This window comes from Mauremys mutica, chromosome 12, assembly GCF_020497125.1.
Source record: "Mauremys mutica isolate MM-2020 ecotype Southern chromosome 12, ASM2049712v1, whole genome shotgun sequence".
Taxonomy (NCBI): Eukaryota; Metazoa; Chordata; order Testudines; family Geoemydidae; genus Mauremys; species Mauremys mutica.
This window is the reverse complement of record NC_059083.1, coordinates 70506081-70528500: the sequence shown is the minus strand read 5'-3', so window position 1 is coordinate 70528500 and position 22420 is coordinate 70506081. Positions and strand designations below refer to the sequence as shown.

The window sequence follows — 22420 nt, the reverse complement described above, 5'->3', positions numbered from 1 at the left end:
CATCAGACAATATTGAATTCCCTAGTTCTTTCCCCTTTGCTAGTGTCACAACCTTGCCGCTAATGATAGTCATCACTGCCAGCAGGGCACCTATTACACAGTCGATCACTAGCTAATGGTAGAAGTGGTATTATTCCAAAGGTCATATTGGTAAAAGAGAGCAGCGGTAGTAGCATCTTAGATTTCCTTTGTAAGCAATGTGCATCATATTTCTCATTGCTGAAAGGTGTGACAGTAATAGCTGGGTATGGGCCATTGGGAGGTGATGTGGAAGAGGGTGATGTTACACAGATCCCTAGCTGGGGTGTGAAAGATTGTGCCCTTAAAGTTTAGTGAGAAAGCTGCAATACAGCTACAATGTACAGATACAATGGCATCCCGGGGTTTATTGCTAAGTAACTCAAGAGGTGATAATAGAATTGGATGTGTTTCCAAAGGGTATGTAAAGCCATGTGGGTCACGGCTGTTCCTTTTCAAGGATCATCAGACGTTCTGCAAGCTAATGGCATGATTGTGAGCCATCGCTGGGCAGGAAAGGGGTGATGGGGAAAGAGCAAGACCCTTTCTCCCACATTCTGCCCCTGCACCGAGGCTGAGCACTGCCATAGTTCCACTGTCCTGGGATTCTATGGTGCTGTGGCTCCCATGACCTTGGTGACGGAGAGTGCACCTGCTCCAAAGGCAGCAGCTGTGCTCCCCAGGAGGCACCATGTCTACCAAGAGCTTCTCATGCATCTCAGTACTAACCCCCTGCCACGACTGCAGATTGTGGCTTCCATGGCACAATTTACCCCAAATATCGGTCAAGAGAAATCACTTTGCCTGTCACTGAAATGCAGCCATATCTGGGGAGGAAAGCTGCAGCTATTAAACAGCTCACGGCAACACTGCAGAAGAGTTTAACTCTGCCCAGCCAAAACTGCACTGGTAGAATGTAAATAGCCAAAGCAAAATTTGACCAATAGTTGTTCAAACTGCTTATGCCTCTATCCATATGGCAGCACTACTTGTAAAGTGGCCATTACTCAGCAGCGATATGTACTGGCCCTGCTTTGAGCAGGGGGTTGGACTACATGACCTCCTGAGGTCCCTTCCAACCCTGATATTCTGTGATTCTATTCTATGATTCTACTGGATTTTGACTGGTGTCCTGATGACAAAAGTCCCTTCCCATCCATATCCCATTACCAATCCCGTTCACCACCCTGGTGAAATATTATGTTGGATATAAAGCTCTTAAGAACATTTATCTGTTTAAACATCTCCAGGATAATAATTAGACTCCAGATTGGATTTAGTCACCTGGGCTCTGATTCAGCAAAGTACATAAGCACATGCATGACTTTAATCAGAGAAGTAATCCTATTCACCTCCATGTGACTATTCTCATTCTAACATTATTATGTACACTTAGGACACTGGGGTCTTAGATAAAGAATTTTACTTTCCTTAAGGGAAAAATATGATGAATGTTTTTATAATACAAGTAAAAATGTCGCTGTGGAATGACTTTAATAAGCACAGGCCCTAGAGTAATTCTAATACAAGCTGCTTAGCTAATGACTGATTTAATCAGAAAGTGACTGAATCATGTAATGTGCTTCCCAGTGTATTTAAAGGTGACCTGCAAAGGAAAAAGAAATTGGGCTTGTACTCTTTTACTTTTTGGCTAGTTTATAATGGGTTGGTGGGGGGATGGGGGGGGGGAGAACTGTCTTTTTTTCCCTTTACTTGTTATTTACATTAGACATGCAAGTCCTGTCTAGCCTCAAAGAATATTTCACCCTTATTGTGATTTGCATTTATTCATTTTGAAAGGAGCTAATAAAAAGAATGACAATTTATGCAGCAGCAGCAGCCATTTCCATCTCATTCTTCGGCACAAGGCAGTCGTCTTCCCAGTACAGGTTGTTCTTATTATCATCGGAACAGGCCCAAGATACAGGAGCCTGACATGCTTAATAGATTACGAGTCTGATTTTCAGAAACGCAGGGTAGCCATAACTCCAACTGAAGGCAATGGTATTCAGTACCTTTGAAAATCAGGCCCTACATGTATCTGCTTGCTGAATGTACCGGGTAGGCACTGAGGCAAATTTCCCACTAGCCATGTCTCCACGAGGAAAGGTGCATTTTTATTAAGTATTAGCTAAGGTGTTAAAATCCTAGTATAGGCAAGGTGGTTGTGGTTATAACATGTGTATGTTCTTTTCTAGTGTAGACATGAGCAGTGGGAGATTTGCATGGGTAAAGATTTCAGGAATTGACCCAGAAAGATTACAGTCTTCTTACTAACTGTTACCATAGAAACACTTAGTCAAGGAGAAGATTTCAAGAAAAAATAAATTGCTGGCAACTGGCTAGAGGAATTTTCATCCCACCTTTTACCACTATAGTAGGGTTGGTTTTTTGGTAAACGTTCTTAGAGTATTGATAAAGGGTGGTTAAGAGACGAGGAAACTGAGGTACAGAGAGAAGTTACTTCATCGGTTCAAGTAACAATAGCAGGGTAGCATGGGCTCGAGGCACCCTCCCGGGACCCTGGGCACATACTCAAGCATCTGGCCCATGCTGCCACAGCTTCACTGCTGTTTGTTACTTGAGCTAACTTGGATCTACGCCTACACGTGTTGCAGTCACACCACCGGATGGTTGTACAGACCTACCCTAAGGGACTAGTTAAGGGGTCAAGCAGCAAAACTGGGAACAGAGGCCAGAACTTCCAACTCCCACTCCTCTGCTCCAACCACAGTAAGGTGAAGGCACCAATGCTGATCATCCAAACCCATCACCCAACCGATGAAGTTTTGTACAACTAAACCGGCCCTCGTTCTGCCCATTTCTAGTGTTCAGGGAAAGCTGAGACCATTTCTTCCCCCCATTCCATCACTGGCTAGCGCCAGCTTCCTTGTCTCCTGGTACCTTAGGCTGCTGGTAGTGCTCCATAGCCATGGTGATCACATTGAGGCCGATCACTCCAGTGATGAACAAATCCAGGTAATGGCTCGTGCACATCTGGTGGATCAGGAGCCGGAAGCGAGAGTAATCGGAATAGTAGGGTTTACACTGTGCTTCTGAAATGGGGGGCGGGAAGAGTGGAGAGGCAGATCAGCTCATTACTCTGTGTCTCTTAAACATGAGTTCACCTTCCCTTTGCAAACTCCAAAATTGAGGCTTTCCACATTGATCACAATAAGGCTTTGGGTTTTTTTCCCCCTGGGTGGTATGTTACCAGCCTTAATATGTAGCACGGCTACCAACAACATGGATCCATTTAAACATCTTTAATGTAACATGCACAATACTCAGCCTTTTAGTATTAGAGATGAGGTGAGTACAGCTGGGACTATTGTGGGCTCCAGGAACTGTTTCATTGTACAGAAATTAAAAAGCCCTACTGTTTTTTAACTTAATGGGGGAAACAAAAACAATAAATAGACAAAAACAGCAGCTGAAGAGCTTATTCAACAATCAGATACTGCACAAGATCGGCATTGACAATGGCTTCGAGAACACAGGCCCTTCGTTTATTGGTCTTATTTGAAGAGACGGCAATAAACTCATCTCATCTCCTTTGCAGTGAACTATAGAGTTAGACAAAATTTGACACTTCAGCTGTCAGAGCTCTGAAAAACATTGAATAAATACTGTGGAAAACTGATCAGTCTACCTTAACATCTAGAAAAATAATCCTCCATTTATACACAGTTACGGAATTGTAGATTTCACTGTTAGACTTCCATGCTCAGTTGCACTGGGGATGACACATGCTCTTCAGACCCTGAATGTTTCAGGAGATAAACTAATTTACTCACCTAATCTCTAACGAGGAAATGCCAAGGCTGAGTATATAATTCAGCACAATTTTCAAGGAGGCATTATAATGCAGATTGAAGTGGAAAGGACTGTCTTGAATATGTCAGTGTATAATATTATCCTCATAATTAGATGATCAACTGGTTATAAAAATTATTGAGCTGAGAGAATTACATGGCTCGAGATTTAGCACTGCTGAACAAATGTGGGGTTTGATACATTATTCCAAATAGAAATTTGGGCATAATGAAGCCATGAAGTATAGGTATCAGTTACCCAGAGGGAAAACAAATTTTAAGTTTTGCTGGGGCTATAATTTGGTGTGTAGATAGCCAATGATTCTGCAACCAAAGCCATAGGTTTTACATCACTATATGCTCATTGCTTCATGACATGAGATCCTGAAAAAATCACAGAATTTTTGTTTTTTCATTGAGACAGACTTTTCCGCTAATGCTTAAGAACCAGAGACAAACCATTTAGCAGCTTATATGGTAAGGGTTTGGAACTCCTAAAATTCTGCTCAAGTGTCATAAAATAAAAGGCAGTATTAATATTCACTGTGATTTTCACAGTGATTTTCAGCAATATGCTGAAGGTGATCCATACTGGAGTGCAAAAGCCTAACAGCAGTGAAAAGGTCTATAAAATAAATTTTAATGCTGAATTTATTGAGCACTTAACAAAAGCCAAACTGGTGGCTTGCTGACTCACACGACTTTTTGTCAGGGATCTCAAAATCTGCATAAATCTCCATAAAGCCACGATATCTTGATCACATTATGCTAAATTATGAGTACGAAATTAACTAAAATGTTTGAATACAATTAAGTTAGCAATAGGGCCTAGTTATGAACCAGGTTATAATTTTAAAAAGAAAAACCATCATAATTTGATCACTGATTTCTCTTAGGTTTCTGTATAATTCACATTCAAAAAGGAAAATGTCAACATTTCTGCCTCTTCTTGCAGTGGATTTACATATGAATAATTATCCTGGAATTCAAATGTTTTAGCTTTGATTGGCAGGTAATTCCAAATCCCACAGAATAGCACTGCAGCTCTTCGAATATAGCAGGGATTTACAGAGAGGTTGTACAATGTTACCTGGACAGAGATCCTGCACCTGGACTAGTAACAGCATGGCCTTATAAATAGGGTTGCCAAACCTTCCCCAAAATAACAACTTTTTTTTTTTTACCTTTCAGTGAACATGGCCCTGGACTTTTCAAAGTCAAACGCTTTTCCTGATTGAATCTGAAAGTCAGTATCACCGACACATCTTCAACACTACTAATTTACAGGCTGTAAATATTTTATCCTCTGCCAGTAACTTTATGAATAGGGGTTTTCTCAACCCTGTTTATAAATCATACCACCACTCGTTTTCCCTTTCTCAACATGCTGGTCATGCATATTAGCGGAACACAGATATTACCTTGAAATGAACCACAAACAAAAATACCATGCTGCCTGTGGGCTACAAATTAATAGCTACTGTATCTAGGTAGGCAGGGAACTTTTTGAACAGAGCAGTTTCTCTTCTTGCTGATGATGTAAAGAAGCCGTTTTTAAGATGGCTTACACAGATTGGCACTCTCCAGGTGTAAATTCCGTGCCCCCTATCAAACAGCAGTATTCATATTTATTGCAGAAAAAAAATCTAAACAATACCAACATCTTGGGAAATACAGACATCTGTTAAGCTCCAGGTGGTGAACTTCACTACTAACACAACACCACATTACTGTACTGTTACAATACACTGTGTCAAGAACAACAAGAGCTCCAGATTAGTCTAGGTTATTACTGGAAAGGTTAGATCACTTCCTGACACACACAGAATTAAAGAAAAAGAAAAAAAAATGGCAGAATAAGACTGCAAGAGGATGTGAGATACAGCAAAAGCCCACGACAAATCTGGCAGATAAACAGGTTCTAAATCAAGCTGCTTTGCTGTGGCTGGGCGAAGAGTGGGATAGGAGAAGGAATGAACTCTAATATTTAGATGCACTTAAACTGGAAAGATCAACACACAATGAAGGTTGGGCAATCTACTCATAAGTCTCATTTCCCTACTAATCTTGGGAAATGATGCTCTAGCCTGATGGGCAGCTGAGTCCATTGTCACAGCTGCCCAACACTGTGGGCACTTGGTTTTAGTTGGTCATTTCCAGTGCCCTCATCCAGGCAGCTTTCTGAATAGGGGTCCTATGATGATATATGTGCCATGCAGTGGGGTCGTTATTACAAAGGATTGCCTTAACAAATGCCAGGAAGTGGAACCGATGAGCCCAATGAGTGTCAGTTCCTCCATAATCTTGGATATTAATTAAACCGTTCTTGTAACAAGTAACTATTACAGTGTGGCTTCCCTCTGGAAAGTGATTCCATAATTCAGTGATTCATACTATCAGTGACTCACTTGCTCCGTATATGAATAAAAGTGATTTTCCTAACTGCTAGTATCGTAACTGAAAGTCAAGCTCCATTATTTCTGGCTTGCATATCACCAACAATTAAGACTGTGTGCTTGGAATTCAGCAAACAATACTATTGAGGATGCAGGAGCCAAAACAAACTCCAGCTCCCTTTCTACTAGCTGTGTTCACTTGGTAGGGATAATGGAATAAAATGCAGCAAGAGACCAGGTTGGACTCTGAATTCATCCCTGGAGAGTAGGAAGTTGCCCTTTTTCCATAGTCACTTTTCAGAGCAGAACTGCGTTGAACTGCACAACCATTGGAAGCTGGAATTCACCAGGGTGGAATAGTTCCATTTCTTTGTAAAGATCTGTATTTACTTTGGGGATGTAAGCAGGAAAACAGTGAACTTTGAACACATTAAGCAGCTGGATTTACAAACTGTACTGAGAGAATTAGCTTTAAAATGTTTTGCACTGAAGGAACTTTTACATTTAAACACATTGTTTTATTCGGCTTTTATAACATTGAGTGGCATTTTTAAAGCAAAATGGAAAATGATAAATTATTCCCACTGAGAAGTTTCCAGCTGTGATAGGATGTAGATCCAAAATAATAACAGTAATCTCCACTAAACACCAGTAAACAGCACAGACACACAGTACTCCATCTCATCGTCACAAAAAGAAGCCCTTTGTAAAATACAAAGACATATGGAAGTTCTGGGTCATCAGCTTAGGATTTCTCATCATGCTACAGAAGGTTTGACTGGTACAACATCAATATTGATTCCCTAGCATCACACAACGATTCAGAAAGAGGACTTTCTATTCTTTCACCTTGATGACTGAAGAGCAGCACAGCACATTCAATAATACTGGTTCCAATAAAAGACAACAAAGGAAATACAAAAGCACAGATCTGACAATCACACATTTTTAAAGGTAAACTATACGTTTCTTTCTGAGTCTGCATTGGATAATGGCCAGTTTTGGAATGAGATCAAAGCATTCAAACAAAACAAAACAAACAAAATGCTAGATGAAGCTCTTGTCGACCGGAAGAGGTGTTATGTGGTGAAGATGCTCACAACCAAATTAAAAACAAAACAAACAAATAAAAAAACCCCTAGGGCCTGCTCCTTCAATCCTTCCCCAGGCACTGATGTCTGATTAAGGGGTGGAGGACTGGACTCCTAGCAATAACAGAGAGGATGAAGGCAAGGAAATTAAAACACAAGGCATGGCAATGGTGAGGAGATTCAGGTTCATTAAAGCATGTTGGGTCATTTTTCAGCCAGGACTTTTTAGGAAGATCAGGATGCTCCTTTTGCCTGAGTTATTTCTCACCAATGAATGAGCAACATTGATTTTCCATGGGAGTTTTGCCTGACTGAGAACAACAGGATCAGGGCTCATTGTCTCAAACTGGGCTGTCCTTTCACTGGAATGGTTTTTGGATATGTAATTTTTCTTGAACGCACTTATGCATTTATTTCAATATTAACAAATCTTTAATTATTCAGACTAAAATTCTTAACAATTCATGATTTAAAAAAAGAATCATTGCTCAGATCAAAGCTGCTGCTTCTTAAAACAAAACAAAAACAGAAAAGATCTGCAGCCTGAAGCACCTGCTGGTGAGTAATGAATGAAGTGGGGAGAAGTGAGTTAAGTAGACAGGAGAGGGTGAGATTAGATTCTTAGCAATTCTAATCAAAGCTCGCCTGTCTTCTCCAGGACTCTGAAGTTTGTTTCACCTGACTTACAAGATCTGATGTACTACGGCTTGTAGATACTAATGAAACTTAAATATTCCTTCTGCACACAGGGCTGTGGTGTGAATCGAACTGGTTAGAAATCAAGAAAACTTTTTTTCCCCTTCAAATCTGAAATTTTGGTAAAACAAAAAATCATTAAAAATTGAAAAGTTTCCACTAGCTCTAGTAGGGAAATTGCAGTGAGAATAAAAGTGCTAACCTCACATTTCCTTCCCCAGCTCATCAGGGGTTAATGGCTAACCTTCCATTGACTCAGGACCCCATTAGCATAGAAATAAGGCCATTCAGTGGGGTCCGTAGCTAAAGCCCAGAATTCAGTGAGTGACCTCCCTACAACTTACTTCATACAGCTGTGCTCTGCCAGATGGAGAAAGGTCCTTGAGATCCACAACAGAGAATTTGTCCATATATGGCACACGTACATCTCCCTAAGGTGCTCGAGGTATCTGCACAGAGCTCTCAGCTGGTGTGAAGGACCTTGTGACCCACCCAAGGCTGTTATCTTCTCTACCTGTCCCTGGTTGAGTAACCTGGGGACTTCCTGTGGCTGCAAGTTTGACAGCATGGAGAATGAAATCCACCCCTGTGCAAACTGCCAGCATGGGGCCTATGTCCCACTTCCAGCTGTAGGGCTGTGCACTAGCTTTATGCACAGTGGCTGGGTTTCACTCTGAGGTTAGCTGCTTTTCTCTTCCTAGAATACTAGCAATGCAACAAGCTAGTTCTGGAAAAATACCCTACTCTAGTTGGGTGATTTGGCTTCCAGGGATACCGCTGCAGAATGGTCAGAAACTCCTAAGGGTTTACGGTTAGAAAGTGAGTGTGGACCACACAGGACCCATTTCAAAATCCAGTCACTATTCTCAAAAACAAAAAGTCCGACAATGTTTGGATGAAAACCGGAAAAATGATTAAAAAAACAAACAGGAAAAAAACCCCCGATAAAAGGTGTAAATTAAGATTTGCAAGTGCCTGGCCTGAGTCAAGTCTGCAGACCTTCCAGTTCAAGATGATACGCCTGTGCCATGAAGTAAGCAAACAAGACTTCCACCACACACACAGTTTAGTGGGATGCCTCACAGCAGCATTGGCCAGCCGTTAGTTACACAGCACTGCCATTCACGTGAGACGAGACGTTAAGATTTCCCAGTACCTTGCACTGCACTGGCTGAGCTCTCCATTATTACATCATCCAGCATTAGATCTAAAAGAATGAAACGACATTAATCATCTGGCAGGACGCGCGGCAAGAGTTTCATTCCCCTTCAACAGTTTCTACAGTTCTCCCGTCAACGAGCCAGGTCTGTAATGGCTGTAGCACGAAGAGTTCTAATAATGTTCTCTCCTAGATCTCTTTTTGGTGAGTGGAATCTGCTATCCCTGCCCCTTCTGATACAGTGGGGGTAAAACTAAGGGCCAGATGCTCCTCCCACTTATACCAGTGCTACCCCAATGGACTCAAAGAGGTTGTGGCAGTTTAACGGACAGAACTTTCCCCCCTTAAAAATGTAGGGCCAATTCACCACAGCATAAGACTTACATGCCACTTGGTTTGAGCAGAACTTATGCAAAAGCTTAGCAGAGGATGAATTTCACGTTAGCAGAGGAATAGCACAACATGCTGCTTGCAATCCTGCACACTACACAGCTAGGTTCTACATCTGTCATGTAAGCTCTATATTGGTATGTCCATATGTTTCTCTTTTTCAGATGCAGCACTCTGTCCTAATATGGGAATAGACTAGCATTTAAAAAAACGACCGTGCAGTCAGTTAAACTCATTCCTACTATTAGCTACAACAAAAAAAAATCAGTGACAAGGCCAACTTCGACATAAAGGAAACCCCAGTTTTGCTAACGTGGATCTGAGGGGAGAAGCAAGCCCCTTATCCCGAAATGGCATGCCAGTTACAACTACAGATGGGAATCTAAGCAATGACACCTACATGTCATTGAGAGCAAAACTGGATATATCCAGTCAAACCCAACATTTTCATTGAATGTTAACTGAGAAAAGCTTTGTTCTAAAGCTTTGGAAGGCTTCATGTCTTTTTTTTTTTAAGGAGGTTTAGCACTCAGCAGTCTTCTGTCCCTCAGTAGACGATCTGGGTATTGCCTCTTTAATTAGACATTTTACAGAACCGAATGCAAATATCCACATCTCCAAGGATGCTTTGTGATTCTTTCCCAGACCAGCCTTACGTCTGATTCATCTTTTTTCTTCTAGCATTATAAATAAGGTCATTCATAATATGACATTTAGAATGTTTTCTTTCCAAAACCAAACCATACAAAAGGGACATTGGCATCCAGCATGTAGCTGTATGTTCTAAGGAAGCAGATGTCACTCAGCAATTGTGTCTGGGAATTCAGACTACCCTAAAGTGCTTTCTATATATATTAATTGTTTGGAGGGAAAAAAATCCTTTGATATATCAGCTGTATCCCATTTAACTGAGACTGACAGATAAGATCCATAACATTGAGCTTTATTAATTGCGTCCACACTGGGTGAAGAGCCACACAGTACTGGTTACATCTCCCAAAGTTCACTGGGTTCATTGTAACACCCATAAGGAACTGGGGCACAGTCTCTTCTTTGATTGATCCACAGTTCTGAGCAGGAATCTGGAGATGCTATAATGTACCCAGGATATTAGAATATTCCTTCTTTAGGCCCAGATCCTGCAGTGCAGGCAATCGGGCACTGTGCAGCTGCAGAGCTCTGACCATGCCATTTTCACTGCAGGATCAGGGCCTTAAGCCCTGATTCGGAAAAGCACCCTATTTGGGACAACATATATGCATTGTGCTTAAATACCATAGAAATCAATGGGATTTAAGCACATGCTTAAAGCGAAGCACATGCTTAAGAGCCATGCTGCAAAGGGATGGACTTAAGCATGGGCTTAAGTGTTTTCTGAATGGGAGCCTTAGTTAGCGATATCTGTGGCTGCAGCAGTATAACTAAGCTCATTGCAACTTTTATAAACCTTTCAGACTTAACATTACCAGCTTTCAGATTCCTAGCACAAGCTCCTGATCAGACACAGACTCTTAAACATCACTGACGTCCGTCCAAGATAGAAAATGAAATGTGAAAGAAGTGGAGACAAGTAGTAAGGAGACCGAACGGGAGAGGGTAACAAGAGAGATACCGTGAAGAGATGGGCATTTGAAAAAATGCAACCAGAACAGAAAGCATGCAAGATGGAGAAGAGTACCTCTGGCCTTTGACCTCTGACCTGAATGTTATTTCCTGCTTTTTCAACCAAACCAAAACTGAAGTAAAAAGAAAAAGGTCAGGTTTTTAGATTTTTGACAGAGTGTGTAGGTCTAGCATCCTTTCATCACGCTAACAGATTTTTTTAAAGCTACATTATTCTAAGAGGGCCACAAGTTTGTGTCAAGCTTTATCGTTCAATTTAGCTCACATCTATGACAGTTCATCTGGTTAATTTGTCTTATTGAATTCTTTTTCAATCTGTATTTCTCAAGCAAACTCATTGATATGTATCTATAGGGTGTTTTTAAAAAGCATTTCTAGAATAAGATGGCTTCATTATTTTATTACATCCTTGAATAGCCCTAGAGCTACACTGCCAACAAATTAACCTGCCTGATAAATGAAACAGGTGACGTTGCTGTGGCATTACAAGGCTGTAATAAACCAAATAGTGAATCCAGTTATCAGCAACAGTGCTCGAGACTTGGAAGATTTATGGCCTAGTCTGACACTGTTGATCTTTGCAGTTGTCACTATTTGTGTAACACTGAGTTGTGCTATCCACGAAGCTCCAGGTTTGGGTTTTTGGGTTTTAAATAACCTTGTATGAAAAGGTCATTGCAAATCATGCAGCCATGGAAAGGTTTCCATGGCTTCCTGCTCAGCCTAACATGGCGCTGTTTCCTTCATGCAAATTTCATAGCTTGGACATGCTTTTTTTTGGAGGAGAATGATCACCAGATGCTAGGCAGGGGTTACGGGATTGTGTCAAAGGTCAAGCAGGACTCAGAAAGATGTGGAAAGACTACCGACCAGCCATCTGTTTCTCCTTACTCCTTCTCTTTTTCTCCAGCCGGCGAAGTCTCTTCTCCTCCCGTCTCTTGGCTTCTTCCTCCTCCTGGTGCTGCCGACACTTGTGGAAATTCTCCACCACGACCCCCACGAACATGTTGAGGACGAAGAAGGCCACAATCAGCAGGAAGGAGATGAAGTAGAGGAGCATCCAAGGGTTATAGTTCATAACTGGCTACAGGATGGAGGGAGATAGATGCCAGTTGAATTACAACAGGCAGAGTACGGAGCAAACTGAGGGTTGACAGATTCTTGCTAGTCCGGCTCAAGCTGGGATGTTAGAGAGAGCAATGTGGAAGTTGCAGGTCCGGCTGCAGTTTGGGGTCTCAAGCCTCGGGGGTTGGATGGGCCTGAGCTGCAGCCTGAGCTGCGACACCCCCATGGCTATTTTTAGCGCACTAGCTTGCGCCTCACTAGCGCAAGTCTGTCTGCGTAGGCCGGGAGGCTTGCTTCCGGCCGCAGTGCAGTGCAGACATACCCCGAGGAGGCAGACGGAGCAGAACAGCAAGGCCTGCTGTCTCAAAAGCAGCTAGAGATGTTGGGTGCTCAACTGAAGACACCTTAAAGGTGACTTTCAGACAGCAGGGGCTCAGCACAACCAGGCTCCTTTGAGGTGTCACGAATTGGGCACCCAAAGTCACTTGAACACTGAAGTGTCGTGAATGGTCTGTTGGGCCAAAGAGTGAGGCAACAGGTAATAATTGGAGATATACCAATCTCCTAGAACTGGAAGGGACCTTGAAAGGTCATCGAGTCCAGCCCCCTGCCTTCACTAGCAGGACCAATTTTTTGCCCCAGATCTCTAAGTGGCCTCCTCAAGGATTGAACTCACAACTCTGAGTTTAGCAGGCCAATGCTCAAAACCACTGAGCTATCCCTCAGAATCCTTTACAACTCTCTCAGGCCAGCAATAATAGTAATCTGTACATATACAAAGTAGCAGCTTTCTCCAGAGGTGCTCAAAGACGCTTCAGGCTCAGAAAACCCCTCTCAGATAGGGAGGGTTCCCCATTTTACAGCTACGCTGGACATTTCTTCAAGCACCATAAGCGGGTACAAGGAGCTATTGACACTTATGGCATAGCCTGGTTTCGTTGCCGTGTATAACTAGTAGAGATGGGTCCCAGTTGGAACCTTTCACCTGACCTCTGTCATGCCCGCGCCCTGGTTTGGATAAAATGGAACCCAGATCCAAACCGCCCCTCGACGTTTCACTTTTGCAAGATGAACAACGTTTTGCAAAATGAAAACCAAACCATAGCCGCTTTGGCGGCTTCTCTCTACTAGGCGTTCATCTAGAAAACATACCTGCTGGTCAACTCCTACAGCATCGAGGCCATCATACATGATGTCCACCCACCCATCTTTGGAGGCCAGAACAAACAGAGACATCAGGGCCTAGAAATGCAAGGGAAAAAGTTACATTTAGTTGGAACCCAGCTGATTAGACGCTCTCTTTTACCTGTCACATTCAACTCTCCTTTGCCCTTCTCCATTTTGGGATTTGCATTTGTGCTGCTATTTTACCTTGCCGATAATAGGAAACTTTTGATGTCCAAGGTTTCCTGGCAGCAAAAACCTGTCAATGTCAGACACCGGTCCAGCAATGAGGGCTAATTTGAAAACCACAAAGCCAAACACAAAGGCAGCTTCATTTTCACCCTCCAGGTCTCCACTGCTCGTTACTAATTAGGCCCTACCATGCTGCTAAAATAAGGATGTGCTCCATCGGCAGTTGTAAATGAATGGGATGTTGAGATGCACTGGGTACGGGATGTCCAGCCACATTAGTCAAGCCCTGCTGCTAGATGTATTTAGTTTATGATAGAGCAGTGAAGCAATTAAATACACCGTGAAGCTACTTGTGCTTGTCTTATTCCAAAAGGAAGTGTGTGCATGCTTGGAAGCATTGCATTTGGGATTTACAGATGTAGGGTGGGTGGATATGAAGTGAATAGTGACTGTGGCTGCTTAGACCCCTGTAAGAAAACCCTATAAGGAATTATGCATAGATTTTTAAATCAAGGAGGTAAAGGAGCAAAGAAGCAGATTACCATTCCAGTAATACCTGGCCGAGATTATCAAAATTATACTTGTGCCGGACCCATTTGTAGCTGGCTTCTGCACAGTCGGATTTGTTTGTGATGTTTCTGGTATCCTCCCCTTGGCAGACAAAAAACTTCCCTTTGAAAAGCTGTAAAACAGAAGAATGAGAGGAGGGGTAAATCCACTTGGTTTACCTGCACAGAATGGACAGCTCACTCGGGACCTGCTGTGCAGCCCACACAATCAAATCAAGTTAAAGGTAAAAGCCTCGTTAGTGCATGGCACTCAGAGCATGAAGCCTGACTTAACAATAGTGACAGTTTAGTTCAAAGGCACCTACTGAGAGAAAGCCTGAACGCCTCCTCTAACATAATTTAGGACACTGATCTTGAAGGTATCCTTGCAGGGGGCTGAAGGTCTCCTCGCAGGGGGCTGGATAACCCCTAGGACTAGGGCTAAGACTAACCTCTACAGCCTTTTGCTTCTAGGGCACTGGTTCAAATCCAGCCCAGGCTTGTAGGTGTTACCATCTGATGGCTGGTCAGTGACCTATGTGAAATGAGTATGATGGTCTCAGTCCAGTTGCCAGCCAAAAGTCTTACAAGAGTGGCCAACAAAGCCCTAATTCAGCCCTTTTGTTGACAGTCTTTGTTGGCAGAGAACAAAAGGAATCAATGTGCCAGAGCAATGGAATATGCTCTTATTCCCAATGGTCAACGTGAGGAGTGGTGCGGGCAGAGCCTCGTTCTCATCCTGGACCTGTGGTGTGGATAAATAAGACTTCTATTTCTAGGGCTGTTAACCCAGCAACTTTCAATGATACTAAATCCCTTTGCTTGAGAGCTGTTCTCCATCAATCATTAGACTGCTCTTCAGGAGAGTCTCTGCAAATATTTTTATAACTAGAGTTTAAGAATGAACTCCTGTTGCTCCCTGGTGCCAGATCCTGATCTCCCTTACACAGCCATAAAACAATGGACTCCAGTGGGGTTACTCCTGATTTACACCTCAGAGAAGCATCAGCTGCTTAATTCTAGACTTGTTGCTTTCTGGAAAGCGGCACAGAAAATGGCAGTGCATGATTTCTACTTGGGACATGGCAATTGATGGTGAAATCTGAGCGAGTGAGACATATAGGAAATCCTGTTTTGCTGAGTGACAGTATCTTACCATGTTTCCCTGGGACAGAGCAGCCTTCTATATCTTAAATACTACCTGTGTATTTGAAAAAAAGAGATGCTCGCTCTTTATGACCTGTTGTTCTAGACAAAACAAATACAAGCCCTGGAGAGCAAAACAAACCCATACATTACTTTATTTATTTCCTTTGGCAGCAGAACACTTCCCACTATAAGGGCAGGGATACTGACTCTCAGAGCTAACCAACATCTATTGTAACCATAAAACTTTTAGGTCTAGGACGGCTATAGCTCCCTTAAGGATCCTCATGGTGATAGCTTCTTCCAAATTAAACAGGAAGGTGAACCCTGGTTTTAATACATTGGCTATGAGTGTAATAGCTTCATGACTAGGGATGTAATAATATTCAGATGGGCCCCGTTACACAACCATAAACTGGAGAGGAACATAAAAGGATCTGATTTGCAAACACACTGAGCGCTGACAGCTCATGCTTACTGGCCGCTCATGCTAGAGGTGCAGATTCTCAGCACTTCTGAAAATCGAAGGTCCAAAGTTTCAGAGCGATTCTGGCTTTTCTACTTCCTACTCCTAGCAGTTAAAGACTATTCACATGCTACCATGATGCACACTTCAGAAAACTATGTAATACAATAAATAAATAGCAGGCATTCCAATGCAATCCAGTGGGCAGGAGAGTAGACTGGGGTAGACAGGGGTTCTATTCTAGGTTCTTGCACTTACCTCCTGTGTGACATTAGGCAAATCACAAACTCTGTGCTTCTGTCTGGTCTATGCAGACTGTAATCTCCTTGGGGCAGGGGCTGCCTTTTCTTGTTAACTCTAGAAGCTTGAATCTTACTATCGATCTTCATTTTATACTTACATGGAGGAAAAAAACCCATGCTAATGCTGAGCAATCTAAGATTTGGTTTCTTTTATATAAATGATGGCCTTGCTTTTACAGTTATTCAGCATGCAGAACTCTCATTGACATCACTGGGAATTTTGCATGCTGAATGCAGGATCAGTTCTAATGTTTGTATGTAGTGCTGTAAATGTGTCAATGTGTAATTGTGACAACTGAATAAAAGACCGGGAGAGGCACTGGGGAAAGCTATCACAATTAGCAGAAAGGAAATTCAAACAGCTCAGTGTGACAGATTTTTTTCCCTGTTATAAACTCTTTTGGATCTGATTATTTTGTTTTATGGGATGTGCTTAGTTTTATGGTCCTGTTTAGGGCAATGAATGGATGCGAATTGTAATGGATGGATATTGCGCTGTACCTATACATCAAACTAGATACAAAAATTGTCACGAACGGGATGATTCTCCCCTTTTGTTCTGTCGGCTTTGAACGCTATATTTATTAGTTATTTAAAGTACATTCATTAACGTAAAATGTTACGGAAGCCCTTCTGTCCAAACTGGGAGCCAGTTTCCAAGCCAGCTTTGACAGATCAAATAAACTTCACCAGAAAAAGGGGAAACTGTGCTGAAATATCCATCAGATAGAATCTCTTTCTTGTTCAGATGATTAGAAATTATCACAAGGAGATGGAAACTTTTCTCCAGTCTCTTCCCTTGGGCTCCTGCCCTCTGAGGACTGGGGATGACGACAGCAGATTGTATCCAGGTTGCCTGACACAGCAGAAGGCTCAGAAATCAATATTTTCACCAGCTTCTACCTATGTGAACTTTCAGAACCCTGCACTGAGTCTACTGGGACAAGTTTTCCTTTGAGCTTAGAAGCCAGCGGATTCCCAGCTATGAAAGTTAGAGTTTCTATTTTCCATGAGTTTAAAGCTGGGGAAAAAAAGGGGACATTGTCTTTCCAACTTTAATACCACAGAGGAGACAGAATTGACTGGAATAGTTTCCTTGGACTGGGATTTCCTAGTGGGACAAGGTAGGGATCTGATTATATTAACTATAGACTCAAATTCTGCTCCGGTGGGTCCTGGGGGAAGGATAGCTGTAGCTCAGGTGTAGCTCAGTTCATGTTCTGCTACAGGAGCTCTGCCAGGCACAGCACAAGTCCTCGTGGTGGGGATGGAGGGGGCATGGTGAAGAGGACTCTTGGCTGACACTCTGAGCGGGGATCAGCATGTCCCCTCGGTCAGTGCTTGTTTTCGGGTATGTTTACATCGCAAATTAAGTTGTACTCACAGTGCTAGTGAACCTGCGCTAGCTTTAATCAAGTTAACACAGGTAACAATAGCAATGAAGACGTGGCAGTCCAGACATGGGTACAAGCCTACTAGGAACCCTGGCTACATACTCAGGGTGCTAGCCCACATCAGAGTCCATGCAGCCACATCTTCACTGCTAGTGTTATCTGCTCTAGCTAAAGTTAGTGCAGGCCTGGCCTACTCACACTACAATTACACCTTAATCTGTGGTGTAGATGTGCCCTTAGAGAGCAGTATTACTGTATGCACTGGTCAGCTTGAAGGGGGTTAGACCCATCCACTAACCCACAGATCGCACCTCCCCGACAGAACCAAGAAAGAGGCTGAAGTCCTACCACCATAATTTTTCAGACTCATTGCTGCGCCCTCTGGTACTAAGAGTGCTCGTGTGTGAAGTCTAGCCTATGATTCATTTTAAAAGCCTGTGAAAAGTGCAAAAGACTCAGTAAGCCATGGCTAGGGCTAGAATAATATGAATCTTGCTCTGTTCATGCTATTTCAGTTCCTGGATGGGGAATTACCCCAGAAAGAAACTCACCTTAATCTGGGCCCCTCAAAGACCTGTAGCCCGCACACAGTGGCAAAGATACCAAGATATTCCTCTCTATTTGGGCTTGCTTCTATTTCCAGCTTTGCCTGGATTCCAGTGGAACTGGGCAAAGAGCCCAGCAGGGAACCCACCTGGACTCCCAAGATTCCAAAGATGATGAAGAAAGCGCAACAGATGACCACAATGTTCCCAATAGGCTTCAGGGATGACATCAGGGTTTCCACCACCAGCTTCAGTCCTTGCGCTCGACTAATGACCCTGAGGGGAAAAAGCAGGCACAAGAAGCAGGTTAGACACTGTCCTTGCAACATTCCTCTGAATCCTTCCATGCTCCGAGGCACAGGCAGAAATGTGGACTAGGGAAACAGCTGTTTGAAATGGGGTGTGGCTGAAAAACAAGAGAGTACAACATGCTATGAAGGGACTGAGAGTCCTGTGGCACCTTTAAGACTAACAGATGTATTGGAGCATAAGCTTTCGTGGGTGAATACCCACTTCGTCAGACGCATGTAATGGAAATTTCCAGAGGCAGGTATAAATATGCAGGCAAGATCTAAGAGAGATTGGGGAAACGTCATATGTAGTCAGGGAGCCTCGTGCGTGGACTGGGGAAGAAGAGAAGGTGCAGGGGGGAATGCATATGTATTAAGAGTTAGTACATAGATCTTGAGCCAAAGCCCATTGAAATTAGTGGAAAGGCTTCTGTTAACTGCACTAGGCTTTCGAGCAGGCTCACAGAAAGGGGAAATTACAGAGTACCCCCATGTCTTCTTCTCCCACTCCATTGCCTACACCTCCTCAGTCATGTCCTTTTAACCACCTTATTAAAAATGAACACAGATCTAATTTTAGTGACCTCTCCATGTACGCACACCTCCCGCCGCCAGGCCTGGGAAATTCTGTTGTCTTCTGGTTGACCCCTTATGCAGCACTCTCAGTTCTTGTATCTTTCTTGTAAAGTGCTTCGGCACCTTATTCCAAGCTAATACAGTAGAACTTCAGCATTACAGACACCTCAGGAAGGGAGGTTGTGTCTGTAACTCTGAACAAAGCACAGTTCCGGCTCCGGCTCCAGCAGCTGACGCTCCAGGCCAGGCTCCAGCAGCAGCTGAGCTCCCTCCTCAGCACCGGCAGCTTCCTTGCAGGCAGCTTCTTTCCCTGGGTCTAACTGAGTTTGCAAGCTTGTCCCTCTCCTAGCTGGGGGAGGGAGGGTGAAACCAGTGTGTCGGCCTCTCGGCCGAGGGAGAGGTGAAAGCAGCACAGACCCCAGCACTGGTCCTGCTCTGCTGGCTCTGGTTGCCTTGGGCTGGCAGCCCCAGCATGTTCGCTTCCTAGCGGTAAGTGGCTGCCCCGCATGTGGGGGTGAGGACAGGCAGCCCAGATGTGCCTACCGTTAAGCTGCAATACAGGCACAGTACAGTACTTGCTTTTCTGTTTGTTTTTTTGGTCTCTGCTGCTGCCTGATTGGTTACTTCTGGTTTCACATGGTGTCCGATTGACCGGTCAGTCCGTAACTCTGGTGCTCGTATCTGTGAGGTTCTACTGTATGTCAGATGTGGTCCCTCTGGCCTCTTGTACTGCCAGAGATAGATCTGATGGTTTTAATCTAAGCCATTGTCACTCCCTATCTATCTCCTGATTAGCACCTTCTAGAGCACATATCCAGGATGTCATCTCTCCTCCCCCTCCCTGTTGTTCATCACTTTGTATTTTTCTATAATGCAGTTTGACAAGCTCTCTCGGTACTGGTCTGGATCTGGATCCCATCTCCCTTTGGATCCAGCCTCTAGTTTTGTGTCATTCCCAAACGCATGCGCTTGGTTCCACGTTCTCTCTTCCTGGTCACTAATACACCATTGGAACAGGACTGGGTCCAACACAGATTCCTGAGCCACTACGTTTCCTACCTTCATCCTATCTTACTTCTACCCATTCACTGCTGTGACATCAGATATTCAACCACTTTTGTGAGTCAGTTGAGAACTTCACCACAAGAGCATAAGCAGTAACCTTCAACACTACAGGATCTCTCCCCATCTCTCTGGCATTACCTCGAATTTCATAACTGTAGATTAGATTATACTGTAGGGCTAAGGGAGAAGGCACAATCAATAGCAAGATAGAAACAAGCAGGAAAACAAAGGAGTAGAAGACGAACTACGCCATTATACCAAGGGCAATACTTGAATCAGAGGACTAAGCTTGTTTATATTAAACAAAGCCATCAAGTCATTTAGGGACAGATTTACAAAGATATTTAGGGGCAAATAGGTTTCTAATGAGATTTACAAAAGTACCATTGACATCATGGGAGCTAGGGGCCTAACTCACTTTGTAAATCTAGTCTTTATGGCCAAGCTGCTTACAAATGTAGGCAGGGAAAGTCAGGCATTGATGCACAAAAAACGTCCAACTGCGCCCATAGAGTGGTGTGTGTGTGTGTTATGGACATAGGTTTGAAGGCTCCTTTGAAAACTTGGCACTCAAAAGCACCTGTTCACCTACGGGACAAGGATGTCTTCCTTCCTGCCTGACCTCCCCACTCTACACTGATCCTATCACGGGCTCCCCAAGGTCCCCTGCTCCACCCAGCTCAGTGTCCCTCTGCATTTTCACCCCTCCCCTTTGTATGTTTTGCTTTCCTATTTCAATAACCCGCCTCTTGCCATCTTAAAACTACCTCCCAGTCTGAGTTCTAGTCTAATCTCCATCCTCCCCAGACTGTGTCATTCCCCCAGCAGGGGTCACTGTGGACTCGGACGTGTGACAGCGACGTTTGGCTTTAATGAAGTGCATGACGGATAAGCCTCATGCGCTCTGAAAGTCTGCATTATTTCTTGTGTGTCTCCATGCCTATAGAGTTCAACTCCAGAGCTATGTGCACAGCCATTAAATAATGGTGTTTTTTTGTTTTCCTTTTTTTTTCTTCTTCTAAGAATTGTTGGCTTTAAACAATACCCTGAAAAACTAAAACCTAAAAAAAAATATTTCCTTCTTTCTGGTAAAATATTTACTCTAAATGTCAAGGGTAGCTTGTCAATTCCCCTTGTAAAAAAGAAACAGATGGTGATATTTTTATCCACTCCCTACCAACACAACACAAAAGGCAGATGCTTCTGTTTTACATCCTGGCTGTTGTGCTCAGGTACTGTTGTTGTTACTTATTACACTCCCGGGCTCCCTGTCTGATCTGCTCTGTGCTGGTTTCCTGAGTTTGGAAAGGACTGGCTGGCTCAGGGAACATAAGGAGTTCTGAAGTCTTTAACCTTTAAGGCTGGGAAGCAAATTTAAACCAGGCTGGCAGCAACCAAAACAAATCATTACCCTCAAATGGCAGCTTAGCATGCTATGTTAAACATGTTCGTTGATCTCAGTCCAGTTCTGGGCAGGCAGGGATCCACATCACAAACAACAAACACTGTCCTCACTAGCACCCTTTTTGAAGCCGACAGACTAAAGCATGTGAAGACTGAAATACAACCAGATCCGGGCTTAAGCACGTTAGGAGAAAAACTTGCACTGTCTCAATCAGTTTGATGCCTATTCTGTATATGAATCCTAGGTACTTTTATGCCTCTCCATAACTGTAGTATCTGAGCACTTCAGAATCACACACATTCCTCACAACAGCCCCACAAGAAGTGCTATAATCCCCATTTTACAGATGGGAAAACAGGGGCACAGAATGATTAAGTGATGTGTCCAAGGTCACTCAGGAAATCTGTGGTACAGTAGGAAATTGAACCAGGTCTCCTGAGTCCCAGGCAAGCACCCTCCCCAACCTTCCTCTTGTGAGGAAACTCTGTTCTGTGGATACAATGAAGAAATTCAATCTCCAGGGCCCGGCAACTTTCACCAGCACCAACATCAAATTAAAGATGAAACAAAGTGATTTTCCTGACAAGACACCATCTGAGTTCCAACATACAAGGAATAGGAAGGAATAGGAGGTCATTCTTCTATATTGGCCAGCAGAGGATGCATGTTGAGAAAGAGGGCCTAAGAAATTATATAACCCTTTGCTTCTTTCAAATTCCTAATCAGAATATAATCCAGTGCATGTGTGTCATGTCTGCACTGCAGCCTGCACAACACCCCGCTGCTTCTCCTGTAACATTATCCCCAGGCCTACTGAAAAAAATCTGAAGAAAAATGTAATCCCAGTTGTATGCCAACGGTCTGGAGGAGAGCTTTCCTGTCAGCTGTAGAGAAATTGGAGGAAAAAACCTCATGAGCCAATCTTATTAGCATAGACACACCACCTACTTTGCCCAGTGACTAATTTTCGCTGTTTTGGGTTAAAATTCACTTAAGCCTTGAAAGCAGGGGTAATTAAATGCTTTTATCCTTATTGTACAATTCAAAGGCATACTCACTCACTAAACATGGGGT

General features: G+C 43.3%; 1 protein-coding gene across 1 annotated transcript in view; it reads right to left on the bottom strand.

Moving 5' to 3' along the window:
- Positions 1–22420, bottom strand: part of LOC123345941 (voltage-dependent T-type calcium channel subunit alpha-1G-like) — a 145197-nt gene that overhangs the window by 23393 nt on the left and 99384 nt on the right. The window contains exons 20-25 of the mRNA XM_044983059.1: positions 18160–18286; positions 14166–14291; positions 13406–13495; positions 12080–12272; positions 9173–9223; positions 2923–3074 (exon numbers count right to left, since the gene is read on the bottom strand). Of these exons, the coding sequence (XP_044838994.1) occupies positions 2923–3074; positions 9173–9223; positions 12080–12272; positions 13406–13495; positions 14166–14291; positions 18160–18286 (739 nt within the window). The remainder of the gene's footprint in view (positions 1–2922; positions 3075–9172; positions 9224–12079; positions 12273–13405; positions 13496–14165; positions 14292–18159; positions 18287–22420) is intronic.